Raw genomic sequence first — 13,913 nt, 5'->3', positions numbered from 1 at the left:
CTTCACCCCTGTGTGCACCAGCTCAGCACAGCTGAGGTTAAATTGTGAAGGTTAAATAAATAAAGCGGGTCCTTTACAAGCACATTACTCCGAGTGAAAGCCTGTCATCTTGTGCCAGCTGAGAACTTGGTGCCTACCACTTAACGATCTTTCTCAGCATCTTGAAGCAACTCCAAAAGCTAACTTCTTTGTATACAGGAGGCTGTGAGACGTGTTATGTTTTAGAAGACAATGCAAGCTTAGAAAACTGCTATATATTTAACAACAGAGACCATTAACAGCTTGCAATGGTGGGGTATATCTAGGAATTTCCTCGGGAAATTGTCCACAGAGGAGCTCTATTATTATTACAAGCATAAACCAAGAGACGATGTTCTCACAATGTGGGCTGCTAGAGACAAAACCCAGCTGGTACTTCTACTAAATGCATCGAGCTCTGCAGCACAAGGCTGTACAGAGACTTGATCTGACTAAAGAAAACTTTGGCAGCAGCAACACTGCCTGTCTTCACCAAAAGAGGAGCTGCGTCTTGCTTAAATTTATGGATAAAGAAACTGAAGTGCTTCTGATTGCAGTGCGCCTCCTACACACATGATTATGTGCTTCTTATTTCATTGTTTTAGGGATCCTGTGTTACATTCTGGGTTGTTGTTTGTTGGGTTTTGGTTTGGTTTGGTTTGATTTTCATTCATTCTTCATTTTTCCATTCATCTCCGGTATTTCTGAATCCCTCCAGAGCAAGGAGAACGTATATCTGAACAAGATGTTGGGTACACAGCACATGCCTGGACACTGCGGTGATCACACCGTGTGTGGTAGTGGAGAGGGGACATCTCCATTTGAGATGTTGGTAGATAAGGCTTTCCTGGGTTGTGGTCTGCAGAGGGACATGGGGTTGGCTCAGGATGCAGGGTCACTTCTGTATTTTAAAGTACTGAGCTGCAGGAGATGTTTCTCTGTGGGTGGAAGAAGTTAGCGTGCCTTGTAACCCCATCACAGGGCAAAGTTCTCTATTAATTTTTGAAGTTTTGTCCTTTTGTTGTTGTTTTATTGCTTTTAATAAAATTGCTTCCAGGATGATTTGCAGCACACGGTTCAATTCTTGTTAATATTTTGAAATTTTAAACTTTGAGGCTTTGAGGGGCTTTTGATCTGTCACATACTCATCTCAGGGATGTGCTGAGCCTCCTCCTGAACCGCTGAACAACAAAGATGAGCCCTGTGGGTGCCCAGCAAATCTTTTTCCCTAGGCTGCTGCTTGTTAAACTCGGCTCCAGCAGGTTCCTCGGCAGTGCAGGAGGCCCTCACAAAGGCTTCCTGCTTTTATTTGACACGAACAGTGACTTCCACTTGATTCAATCACGGCTTAATTTGATCCTCCATTTAATTTTATCAAAACTGCAGTAATCAAATAATTTGTACTAAAACCATTATAACTTCCACTTGTTTATTCTGATCAATTTTAATCCTTTAAGGCACAAGGGCTATTGGATAATTTGATTCCCGGATAACGAAGAGCTGTCATTAAATCTACAAGGAAAGGCCAGAGTTAAAAAGATCCCAAGTAGAGCTCATAATAAAGAAAAAAAGTACAATAAGATGCTGTTATTTAGAAGTCATGCTATGCACAATGAAAGCTAAGAAGCATCCTACCGCTTGCAAGATAGAAAGATAACAGCATGTTTTGGTCATGACATTCGTGACAATGAACTACACTGAAAAGGGGAAGAAAATGTAATTGGGTGCGAGTGAATTTGACTTTCATGAGAGTTGACCCACCTGAATGAACGTATGTCAGTGGAGTCTGAGCTCCCCCTCTGCTCAGTAAGCCTTTAAAACCTAAGGCAGCAGAGTAAGAGGAAGGAAAAGATTTCCACTGCAGGCTGCTCCTCTGCTGCCGTGAGAAATGAAGCACAACCTGCTTCGCTGAGCATTCCTCCTGCATGACCGTGCCACGTCTCTCTCCCGCAGGTCAACACTTTCATCTCCTTCGTGTTCCCCATGGTCGTCATTTCCGTGCTCAACACCATCATCGCCAACCAGCTCCTGGTCATGTTCAAGCAGGCAGCCCAGGAAAACCAGGTGTGCACCATCGGCGGGCAGCAGACGATGCTCAGCATGTCCATGGAGCCCGGCCGCGTGCAAGCCCTGAAGCACGGCGTCAGGGTCCTGCGTAAGTAGCAACGCATTTTGACACTGAACTTGTCTATGTAAACCTGATCTGAAGGCGAATAGGTTGAAATTGGTAAATGCTTTCATCCGAAACATCTTAAAAGAAAAGTAGCTTTTTTTTTTTTTAATCCAAATTGCTTCCAACAAATGCTTTGACATTTGCCACAATTGTCCAGTTCTCATCTCAAAGCCCCACATTCTGGAAAATGTATTCGTTTCTTCTCTTGGTCTCTTCCTTCTTCATCTATTTCTTGCTTAGTCACCAGAAGTCTTCTAGGGAATTTTATCCTCTGTTTTCCTTTACAATCTTTTTCTCCCAGAGACACTTTTCTGAGTCCTAATCTTCCCTTAAAGCATACAAAAATTCATTATAGAGAAAGCAAGCTTGGGATTTAAGTAGTGTTTAATTCCTTGTGCTCAATGAAGAAGTTGAGAAATGAAAATTTCAAATTTAAGGAAAAAAATCTTCTGTGTTCTGTGAGACAGAAATAACTTGGTAATGCCAATTTCTGCTCCTCCTTCTGTCGCTGGCCAGCTCCAGCCCGAACACTTCCCTTTCAGCTGGTGCTGGTTTGGGGCTCTGAGTGTGATGGGGGAACTGATGCAGATTTAAAACCAAAGGTATTTCGTGGGGTTGGGTTTGAACAGATCAGCCCGAGTGGCCACAAGGCACAGGACACACAGCCCCGCTGGTGCTGCCCACGGTCACTTACGGCTGCAGATCCTGCTCGGCCACCTCATGCGGCTGGGGGTTCCTTCCTCTGCTCCCCAGGCAAAAGTTCCTGCTCCAAAGGAGTGCTCTGTTACACCAGAGGGTACAGAAAATAAATTTTGCCCTGAAGATATGCACATAGAAGTGAGTTTCTCACAAACCTTCACAGCTTTGATTCAGATTTCCATTTTGTCTTCCTGACAGAAAAAAAAAAGGTCAAATAACTCAGATATATAAAAAAAAAAAAAGAATTGATGAAATCAGAATGTTTTTCCTCTTCAGAACACTGACTTCCAATTCCAAAGTGAAACAATGTTAAAATGTCACCGTTTCTGTTGATTTGATAGCAAAACATTTTTCACATAATCCTTGCCTGAAGCAAGGCAGTGACGGGCAACGGCTCTGTCGGCAGCAGCAGAGAATTCCCCCGGCCCTGTGCTGCACGTAACCAGGGTCAAGCAAATCTTCGCTGGTGCTCGGTGTGTTACAGCAGCAGACTGTGCATCATCGTTTCCCCATGCCTTCCTGGGGGCTGCATGTCACCTTTTTGTGAGCTACGCTTTGTCTGCTCCCACCAAATTCTGCAACCAATGTTTTGCAAACTCTGACCCAGCCACACACGTTATCACAGCAAAAACATTTTCTCTGTCCTAAGCCAAATTTGCATGCAGCAGAGGGAAAAGAAAAAAAGAAAAGAAAAGAAAAGAAAAGAAAAGAAAAGAAAAGAAAAGAAAAGAAAAGAAAAGAAAAGAAAAGAAAAGAAAAGAAAAGAAAAGAAAAGAAAAGAAAAGAAAAGAAAAGAAAAGAAAAGAAAAGAAAAGAAAAGAAAAGAAAAGAAAAGAAAAGAAAAGAAAAGAAAAGAAAAGAAAAGAAAAGAAAAGAAAAGAAAAGAAAAGAAAAGAAAGCGGAGAAAAGAAAGCGGAGAAAAGAAAGCGGAGAAAAGAAAGCGGAGAAAAGAAAGAGGAGAAAAGAAAGAGGAGAAAAGAAAGAGGAGAAAAGAAAGAGGAGAAAAGAAAGAGGAGAAAAGAAAGAGGAGAAAAGAGGAGAAAAGAGGAGAAAAGAGGAGAAAAAAGGAGAAAAAAGGAGAAAAGGAGAAGAAGCTTCCTCTTATATGAACGTTATTAAATTTTGCAGAGCTTTGAGGGCTGGCTATCTAAATATATTTCAGATGAATTCCTAAGCCCTGTTATTGAAAATGCATTTCTCCATATTTCACATGCAATAAAGGGTTCACCTTTGCACTTGTAATTACTGCAGTGTCTCAAACAACATTTATAGCTGTGAGCACAAATGGCCATTTATGAACTGCTTGGATGAGCACTCGTAACTTCGCAGAGAGACGAGGCACAATCATCATCTCCCTGGAAGAAGACAGAAAGAGATTCAATATTTGTTTATTCTTCCAGACAGCCACAATTAGAGTAATCACAAATAATCTTTTTCTTTTGCATTTGTTTGCGGATATGTAAAGCTACAGAGCAGACCTGCTCGCACAAACAGACTCTCCGAGGAAGAGCTTTTGAAGGAATTCAAAAGCAAAACTGGCCCAGCATTTTAATGATTCTGTCAGCAGCAACTTAAGACTTGAATATATGGCTTTATTCCTTTCTTCTTTTTTTTTTTTTTCTGCAGAGCTCTGGTTCAGACAAAGGTTAAATAAAAGATCCTGAACTCAGGAGTTGAGCTGTGCTGTGAAATACTGGATGCCTTAATTAAGTAAGCTGAGGAAAAGACCAAAGAATCTGGTAGCTTTATCGTCTGACAGATGATAAAGCAAAAGGTGTTCAAAAATAGCACTCTAAGATATCTAATAAAACCTGCCAGCTCTGGATTTACACTGGGAGAGCCCTCGTGCGCATGAAATGGTGTTTGCCAGCTGAAAGCTTTCCGACCGGCACTTCTCATTGCAAGGCTCTTGGTGGCTGCAGTGCTTTGGCCAAGGCCCCGATTTCCATAAGGAAGGAAATCCTGGCTCTAGAGAAGCCACCAAAACCCCCTATTAGACTTTTCTCCAGATTTTCCAGCTCTTTTTCCCAAGGGATGCATCCCATGCAGCACGCTGTGCCTGTGCCACAGGCAATCCACCGGGTACACCACGGCTTCAAACACCATGCCTGTTGAGAAATGGAGTCAGAACTCCAGAAAACATCGGATCCTGTTAGACTGAGGTGTTTCCTCTCCTAAGCCTTGCTTTGGGACCAAGCCTCAGCGCTCCCAGGACGGGGCTGTGCTTCCCTCCTCCCCATCTTGTGCTCCTGCCTCCTACCGGAAAGTGAGCAGCTGCCTTTTCTCACCTCTGCTCCAACAGCTCACGCCTGTCTCTCTCCTCTTAGTGTTGTACACTTATTTAACATCAAGAAGGGAGACTTTTTGTGGATAATAACAGGGAGACCTACATTTACAGCTGTCATTCCCCGGGTACTGCTCGGTGGTGGTGGGAGAGCATCCTGCACCTTGTTTCCTCCTCGGCACTGAAAACCAGCCCTTCTTGCCCTGAACGATAAGCTTCTTTTCTTCTTCCCCAGGCAAATTTTTGCTTCTGTTATGTACTGCAAAAGCTCAGAAATGTCAGCAAAAGTGAGGGCTTTGATCCTGAAGGTCTGCGTTGGTGTGGCAATGGGTCAGAGGTGGCAGCGCAGGGCGCTGGGCAGAGATGCGCAGACATTGTGTGCATCTTTGTGGTCCCCTCCCTGCAGGGAGGGCAGAGCAGCTGCTTGTGCCCTTTCTGGACTGAGGAAGATCCAGCAAATAAGAAATCCATTGCCAGTTTTGCCTGTTTCTCGCCACATCACGCAGAAAGGCTCTTTTTATCCAGCAAGTGTTGCTTCGTTTCATTTCTCAGATGCCCTTGACTACTGGAGGTGCTTGATTCACATTTACTTTTGTCACCTGTTCCTCACAACTTTCTTTTTTTTTTTTTTTTTTTTTTTTTTAACATCTGAGCTGTCTGAAAAGCAGCAAAAACAAACACGGGTACACATGATTTATCCTGGCCTCCATGGCATCCAAAACCATCTACCCAGACTAGGCAAGTTTATGGAAGGCAGTGGGAAAAGAAAAATGGCACTTGTCCACGCTAATAAAACTGTTGGCACAAAATCAGGCTTTATGAGGGTCAAAGCATTTTCCATTTCCAAAGGTAAACTTTGGCCTGAAGTACAGAAAGCTTGTTTTTGTCTTAAGGGTGAAATGTTTCAGAACACATCAAACTAGTGCTCAGAAAAGACATTTTTGCAGTTCATGGTGTGCAGAGTTGTTTGAAGAGATCGGAGCAGCAAAAGCCTTTCTTCCTTCTTCCACATCTACTGAGAGAATGTACTTATTTATATTAAAATGGTCAGGCTAACAGCTTCATTCAAAATGTCCACAGCATCATTTTCCTCCTCTTTGATAGTGTTTTCTTGGCTCTGTCTGACTTTGGTTGTGCACAAAATAATTAGGGAGCTCGGGATCAGGGAACTGTCAGCCCAGCTGCCTGTAAGCCAGCTCGTTAATTCGTTAAACGTGTGATTCCTGATTGCAATTCCCTCTCCGCTATCAGCATTCTCCAGGTGTGAGGAGCCGAATTTGGAGAGCTCCAGGACCTGGCAGCTCTCCAGCTCTTTTCTGAGGATAACTGGGCGATGTTTGGGCAATGCAGTGCTGCCGCTAACAATACCTCCCACCAAGAGATTTCATACCCTACCTTGCCCAGCCAATACGTCTTCCAGGTCTCCAAAAATAAGCCACCTCCATTTTCTGTGTGCTTTTTGACTTCTGTTGTTGCATTGTTATTCCTTGGTTGTATTGTAGGGGTGCTGGGGAGCTGAGTCTCTTGGGTGCTGTGTGATGCTGCATGGAAGGGTGAATCTCCTCCGATTGCATATCCTGGCACACCAACCATTTGATAAGGTAGAAAGCTTCCTAAATTAATCTGAATCTATACCACCAAGTCTTAAACACATAGAGGCATGCACACACCCTTCATAATAACCAGCTTTCAGTGGCTAAAACCCCGTACGCGCTGTCCAGACTACTGCATACCAGATCCAGAAGCAATATAAACCTTTCCAGTCTCATTTGCATATGTACAGATGCTGAAAAATCAGGGCATGCTAGAGCTCAGGCTGAAAGTTGTGTTTGGCCAACATCTCTTCTCGAAAGGGGACGGTTTTGTGACACGGACTAATTGTCCCCATCCAAACACCAGGCTGGTTCCTGCAGCGACTGGAAGGAGGAGTCGCTGAATGGCACAGCTGAGCAAGGAGAACAATGCTGAGGCAAATTGATGGACGTCGAGGGGAGACTTTGCACGTCCCTGGGTGGACGTTGGCTAAGCCTATTAGTGTGATCGGTTCCAGGTAGCATTTGCTCCGTTACAGGAGCTGCTTAATGAAAGCAGTCATAAAGCACTTACAGAGGTTTAAACAATTGAAACAATATCCTTCAGTCTCCCACAGTAGGCTGGGTGAAGCTTCAGTGATATGCTTCTTAGGAGAGGAAATTAAACCATATTTTTTTTACTGAAATTCTGAGAATTTTTAAATTGTGATTCTGGGGCCTCTTCACTTCTTCAAGTAATACCAGGCAAATGCCAAGTGTTAAGGGAGCATGCATGCAGCCTACACGTTTCATTACTTTGTGAGTAATTTCCCTCCTGAATTAAACTCCTGAAGAGTTCATCCATTCCTCTTCTTGGGTGTTCCAAGTCTGAGCTATCAGTCTGAGGAGAACACCGCAGAACAATGGGCAGACCCTTTCTTACCTCCACCCTGCTCCTGCTCCTGCTGTGCCAGCGTTGCGGGAGTTCAGGCTCTCGTGGCTGCAGCTCTGAAGCCCTGGTCACTGCAGAAGCACGCAGCAAACACATCCCCAGAGTCCCCCTTGCAAGCAGAAACAGCTCAGGGAGGAATAAAGGACACATGAGACAACATGAGGGGAATTAACAGGGGGCTGCAAAGGATGTCAGCTTGGGTTATACCAGATCTTAGCAAACAGAAAGAGCCTTGAACCTGGTGAGGAGAAGGCGAGAGCCCTCATCTGTCCTTCAATGGGGAAATTTTCTTTCTTTCTTCTTCCTTCTCCTCCAAACACCCTGACATCCCCGAAGGAAATGACACAAACAAAGCTTAAATTGAATTGAACTTCTTTCTTTTCACAAAGACTGTTTTACAAGGGAACTTGGGAAGAGACCCTGGTTTGCACAGTGCCAGCACGGGCATGCTGCTTGCTGGGCCCTGTTCTTTGCTTAGCTTTTAACCTTCCTATTCTGCCTTGCTCTTTCTGGATAAAACCAAGTCTTGTTGGTGCCAGGGGACGTTTTAACCACCAGCGTGAGCAGGGCCAGGAATTCACATCCATTTTCAAACCCGTCAGCTAAAGCCACTAAAAATCAATACTGGAGAATGCAGTCTGATACTTTGTTTTTTGAAACCTTTTTTTTTTTATTCTTTCCGCTATCTGAAAATAATATGGAAAGATAAAAGCAGATCTCTGGCTGCACTGGAATGGAAATCAAGAAGTCAAATCTCACGTTTACACTGCTCAGTAACAAGCACAAGAGCACAGGGGGATTGTATCCAGTTTCTAAAGGAGCTGAGGGCTCCCCAGACCCTTTGCTGTTCCCAGTTTCTCTTCTTTTTTGCTCTCCCAGGCACTATTGTAGCATATTGGTGGTCTCCAGTCTCCACTGGTGGGCATCGACTTTTATGGAAATCCTTTCTTCTGCAGCCTTCTGACCCAAATACCAGCACAAGCAGTTTTAATTTTACTAGGCTCATGCCCACATTGTAACTACCACAGCCCCTAGTCTGGGGCCTGCTGGTATAAATATTGCCGACGACCTGTCAGGTACTGCATCATGTTAACATAAACAGCGCCTCGAGGTTTAGCGAGGCACTGCCAGCCACATCTGCACTTGGACCAGCTCTCTCCATCTTTCATATCAAACCGCACGGTGACGTGTTCCCTTTGTGACAGATTCTCTTGTAACGGCACCAGCTAAATAAACGCACAGACCCAAGGAGGTTTGAATACACAGGGATTGCTTCTCCAGAAACCAAAATTAATGCAAATCCCCGACACGAGCCCCATTACACTGCCTTATAGGCTACTCAGTACCAGCCGGAGCGTGCGTTCCTTGAGCGTCGCAGGAGATGTGACACTGCTGATGTGCTGAGCCTCAGAAAAGGCTGAGAGATTTTGCTCCGATAGATCTGTCCATACCCAAACAGCTCCTGCCTTTGCCCACGAGTTCGGATAAGCTGCATGCATTTCAGCTCCCCTTGAAACACAAAGGAAAAGTAGTAAATTGGCCAAAATTGCCTCAACAAAGCTATCAAGGAGGCTGGGTTGGAGCTTCTCCGGAGGTCTTAGCAACTGTGGAGGTAGCTGAAAGCAGGAGCAGCATCTCTCTTCTCTCCCTCCACTGGGCACTGCCAGGGCTTTGTACACATGAGGTATTGCTCCAGGTTCATGCTAACACAGTGCCAGTTTTCTGAGACATTGGCCCTGGACAAGGGCTGCCTCCCAGCCAGAGCCCCAGGATACGCATGGCAAAACAAAATACTCACTGCAATTTAATGCAATTTAACTTCCAGGATTGCTTCCACATTCAGTTTAGTCTGAAAGTCAAGACTGGCACGGTTTAAATCTTCTCTTGCACAATGTAAAAGCTGTCGCTCAAAATTTATGTTTCCTGCGCGATAAACAGGGGCTCGCCGCGCCGCCGCGCCTCCTTCCTCCCTGCCCTTCCTCCTTGGGATGTGGTTCAAACAGGCAGAGAACTGAGCCACAACAAGACCAAATAGAAAATTATAGGATGCAATAATTCAGGTTTAAATACGCTTTTCAATTAGGAGTCTGAGTTGAAAGGGAAATGAAGGCGCAGCCTGGTTGGCTTGCCCAGGTCCCCCCCTCTGCTCCCAGCCTGGGGCTGGCTCATAGGTTTGGCACCTCATTTGCTCAAATGTGGGAAATATCAGGAGTTAATGGAGCAGCTCTGCTCCTCTGAAAACCACATTTCCACGTGGCAATTGAATTAATTCAAAGTGAGGGAAGGGCCTGGTTCTGATGCAAGGCATGCACCCCTACCCATCCAGCGCTGCAGGGCTGGGGCAGAGCAGGGAAGCAGCCGCGCTCCCTGCACAGAGGCCACACAGCGGAGGCAAACAAGTCACAAGTTCTTGAATTTTTTAGTTCAAAAAACTGAGGCAGGAAATCTCAGACACGGCCCAAATCCATCCACTTAGTGCTGTCTTTTTAGACTACTGAAGAGCTGCAGGCCCTGTAGTGATGAATTACATCTGCGATCACAATGGCCATATAGCAGCCAAAAATACTCAGATTGAAATAATGAATTCAACTGGACTATAATAATATATAATAATATAATAATAATATATAATTATATAATATATAATAATGAATTCTTATTCTAGAGAATAAGAACAGAGTTTCTAGCCTTTCTTCCGAAACCTGTCCTTTCCAATGCCTAAAACTTTACTGATTAAATGGCTTTTTCAGCATTCCTGGAAGATGCTTTCCTACATCACACAGGCTGATGCTAAGAGAATTTACCCATCTCCACTGTTAGTAACTTGTTTAATAAACGAGAACGTGAGGTTGGAATAAAGCTGAGAGTACAGAGCTGGACACCAAGAATTATTGAATTTCTGTACAAATCGCTCGGTGGCTTCAGCCTTGATGACACTCCCAGAAAGAGGGCACAGACACTTGCCTCCCCACTCCTGCCCCACTGGAGGGGGAAATCTACTGCATTTACTGGAGCCTCCCCTGTGCCTCTTGGCTGCGTAATGGCGATGGGAAGATGCAGCCAGAGCCAGTCTTGCTCCTCATGGACTGTTTTTTAAGGGATACACATCATTTGTATCACTCCTCTGTGAGTGCTGGGTTTGGGATATAGTCACAAATATTTTCAGTGCAGAGGGAAATGCGGCCTTTGCCTCCAAGTGCCAAGTAGCTTGGTAAGAGCTTTGCCGCTTCCTAGCTCTTTACAGGTCACATAAAGGGCAAGAATAATGTGGCCCTTATTGTCTGTAGAACAAATTTGGGATAAAAAAAATAACATAATCATTTTATTTAGTCTTGATTTTCTTCTTGGGTTTTATTGTGTTATGTTTTAACTGAGATTTCTTTATTTCCTGCTGGGATTCTGCCAGAATCCTGTCATTTCATACAGAGGTTGAAATACATATTACAAAAGGAAACAAGTCTTTCCCTTGATTGCCTGATATATCTGCTTTTTAATCTAGATTGACGAACGCTCAGCACCAGAAGGGCTTTTATCCTTCAGAGTTCTTGCATTTTGTTTTTCACTGGTTGATGATCCTTGGCTAGAATGTGGAGAGGAAGAAAAACTATCATCCTTCTCTTTTTACTCTTTAATTAATGATTTGTATGATGGCAATGTCCAGACCCAAGCATCTCGTAATCACTGTCTCAGGTACTGCACAAATATAGAACAAAAGGACGAGCTCTGCCACCAGAAAGCAGCTCCCACGGCTGTTTAATGATCCCAAGCACCATGGGGACTGCGGCCAGTGGCTCCGCATAACCAACTAATGGGATTACAGCGTCCCTGCTTCCCTGTCTACCTGGATGAAAAACATCCACTAACTGCCTCTCTGAGTACTGCAGACAAAATACCTGGTGCCACAAGGGCATAAAACACAAGGACAGGTGCAAATGCAGACCAATTTCATTTAGCCTGCGTCTGTACTAGGCATCAACAGTCCCTTATCTGTGTTGTATCTTTTGTTCATAATGTCACTGCTTCTGTGCTTATAGATATTTTCTATTATTTCCGTTATGCTTATTTGTATAGACATTTTCAGGCTGTTTGTCCCTCAGGGTTATTAATTCTTGGCACAGCAGCAAGGTAAGAACAAAGCGGGTCTTTAGGAAATCAGTTTATGCTGATAAACACCTCCCAGAAAGGTCCCTTTCTCACTCCTGATGAAGAATTGCTCGCAAAAAGTTAACTTTTTCCATTCTTTGCAGGTGCTGTGGTGATTGCCTTTGTGGTGTGCTGGCTCCCCTACCACATACGGCGCCTCATGTTTTGCTACATCCCCTCCAGCCACTGGACAGAGTGAGTGATGGGGGCCTAGTGGGGCCTGGGGAGCGGAGGTGTGACCACGGGGTCAAAGCCTCAACCTCTTAATTGGTTTATTCTTTCTTTTGGATTTCTTGCCATGATTGCCAGACAAATTTAGGAGTCCTGGCTTTATCATCTAAACCCCCAGGTGCGGGTGGGGGAGCATCAGCTTGCCCTGAAATGCATCAGCAGCCCTTCCTGCCGTGGCCGCGGCCACAGAATCGCCCCCGCTGACACCGCCGACGGATATTCACCTTTGACAGCCCTTGATGAGATGATATTTGGCAGAGGCGTTTACGCATCTGAAGTGGATTGCTGTCCCTGTGGTGGAGATATCGATCACCGGCCCTAGGACGGAGCAGCTCCTGTCAGCACGGTTTCGTTCCCCAACGCCACCTTCCCTTAGTGACAGGAGAGATTACGCAGACGGGAAAATAACCGGGCTGCTCGCTGAGGGCATTTACTGGGTTTTACAGGGAGTGGATCAAAATTAAATACCAGTAATTGTCACTGATTAGAAAATGCCCAGACTCGCAGCCAGTTTAGGGGTATGTACCTACACGCATTGCACACCTACACTGAACGCAGGTGCGGTGCTCACAGACGGCTGCTGGCAGCTGTTCTGCCACATCAGGCCAGGTTCCTTGGCAAAGCAGCCACGGAACCGTTTATTCATTTCAAATATGCAATTAAGAGCTCATTATGTCCAGGGATATAAACCTGGTTTAGCCTGACAGAGAGATGGCATGAGAGGTGCTCAGAGAAAGATGCATCCCTCCTCCCACAGTGTTGCATCCCTGTTCCCTCTGGAACCAGCTCTGCTTCCTGCAATGACCAGGAAACGAAAAAATCCTCGATACCAAGAAGCCGAGCAACAAGGAGACATTAAAATTTCATAAACTCCAAAAACAAATAATCGTAATTTGTGATACAGCAGCCTTCTGAATGGAATTGTACATCCATCCGTAGTAAAAGCCAAACCCTATCTTTAATCATGAAAACAACGGAGCTCGAGGCACACACTGGGGCAAACTGTTGTGTCTTGTTTGCTTTCCTATAAGAAAACTACTTAAAGCAGCAATCAATTCTGTAACGCCCGCATTTGCTATGAGCAAAAGGGGTAGAGAATTCCGTCAGCAGTTAGTGTGAATTTATGCATTGTGGTTGCATTCACTTTTTTTTTTTTTCTCTTCCATTAAAAGCCATGAGTGATTTTAGGAAAATGTTGAATTTACAGGCATATTATGAATGGTGAACTATCAGTACGGTAGCTAATCAAGAACTCGCAGCAGCTTGACATAATCATTTATAAATGAAATGCATGTGCCTGCCCCTAAAGAAGAGAAATCTGCGTTAAATTAATTCTTCACAACTACATTGAGAAACTCTGCTCGTAAGAGCTGGGTGGGCCGGGCAGTACTTGGCAGGGCTGAGGGGGCTGGGGGGGGGGGGGTGGTGATGTACTCCAGCACACGGCTATTTATCTTTTGTTAGTGCTCAGGCTAACAAAAAGGTCTGTGGTTTCCACTGAGATAAATGATCCCGAGGAACGTTTTCCTGAAAATGAGACCCACGTTGTTTATAAACCCTTTACGATCTCTGAGCTGTTGATCTCAGTTTTCCCAAGGAAAGCTATTTCGGAAAGAAACAGAAATAACTAAGTGTTTTCAACCAATTCTAGCTGAAAACATTATCTTGTGGTGGTCAGGATATGTTTAAAAGCACGCTGTCATCAGCCTGCCCCCAGAACAGAGAAAACCATCCCAGAGCACGGACAAATCCCGACGCGGGGACCCACCGAAGGAGCTGGTGCAGCTCTCACTGCCCCGGGGGAGGAGATCACTGCTTCTCTTACAGGGTCTTGGCTCCTCCGCAGGCTCTGTATACCAGAACTGCAGCCAGAAAGTCAAGCTCATGTATATGCATGACACA

At 44.8% G+C, this 13,913-nt stretch overlaps 1 protein-coding gene and 1 long non-coding RNA gene across 2 annotated transcripts in view; one reads left to right on the top strand and one right to left on the bottom strand.

The window, feature by feature from the left end:
- Positions 1-13,913, bottom strand: part of LOC308178870 — a 101,472-nt gene that overhangs the window by 30,055 nt on the left and 57,504 nt on the right. The window lies entirely within an intron of this gene.
- NTSR1 (neurotensin receptor 1) overlaps positions 1-13,913 on the top strand; it is a 53,054-nt gene that overhangs the window by 33,485 nt on the left and 5,656 nt on the right. Inside the window, exons 2-3 of the mRNA XM_080558027.1 lie at positions 1,972-2,173; positions 11,885-11,975. Coding sequence (XP_080414153.1) covers positions 1,972-2,173; positions 11,885-11,975 — 293 coding nt within the window. The remainder of the gene's footprint in view (positions 1-1,971; positions 2,174-11,884; positions 11,976-13,913) is intronic.

This window comes from Anser brachyrhynchus (assembly GCF_964034855.1).
Source record: "Anser brachyrhynchus genome assembly, chromosome: 16".
Lineage (NCBI taxonomy): Eukaryota > Metazoa > Chordata > Aves > Anseriformes > Anatidae > Anser > Anser brachyrhynchus.
The sequence above is the reverse complement of the archived record's forward strand: the minus strand, read 5'-3'. Positions and strand labels throughout refer to the sequence as shown.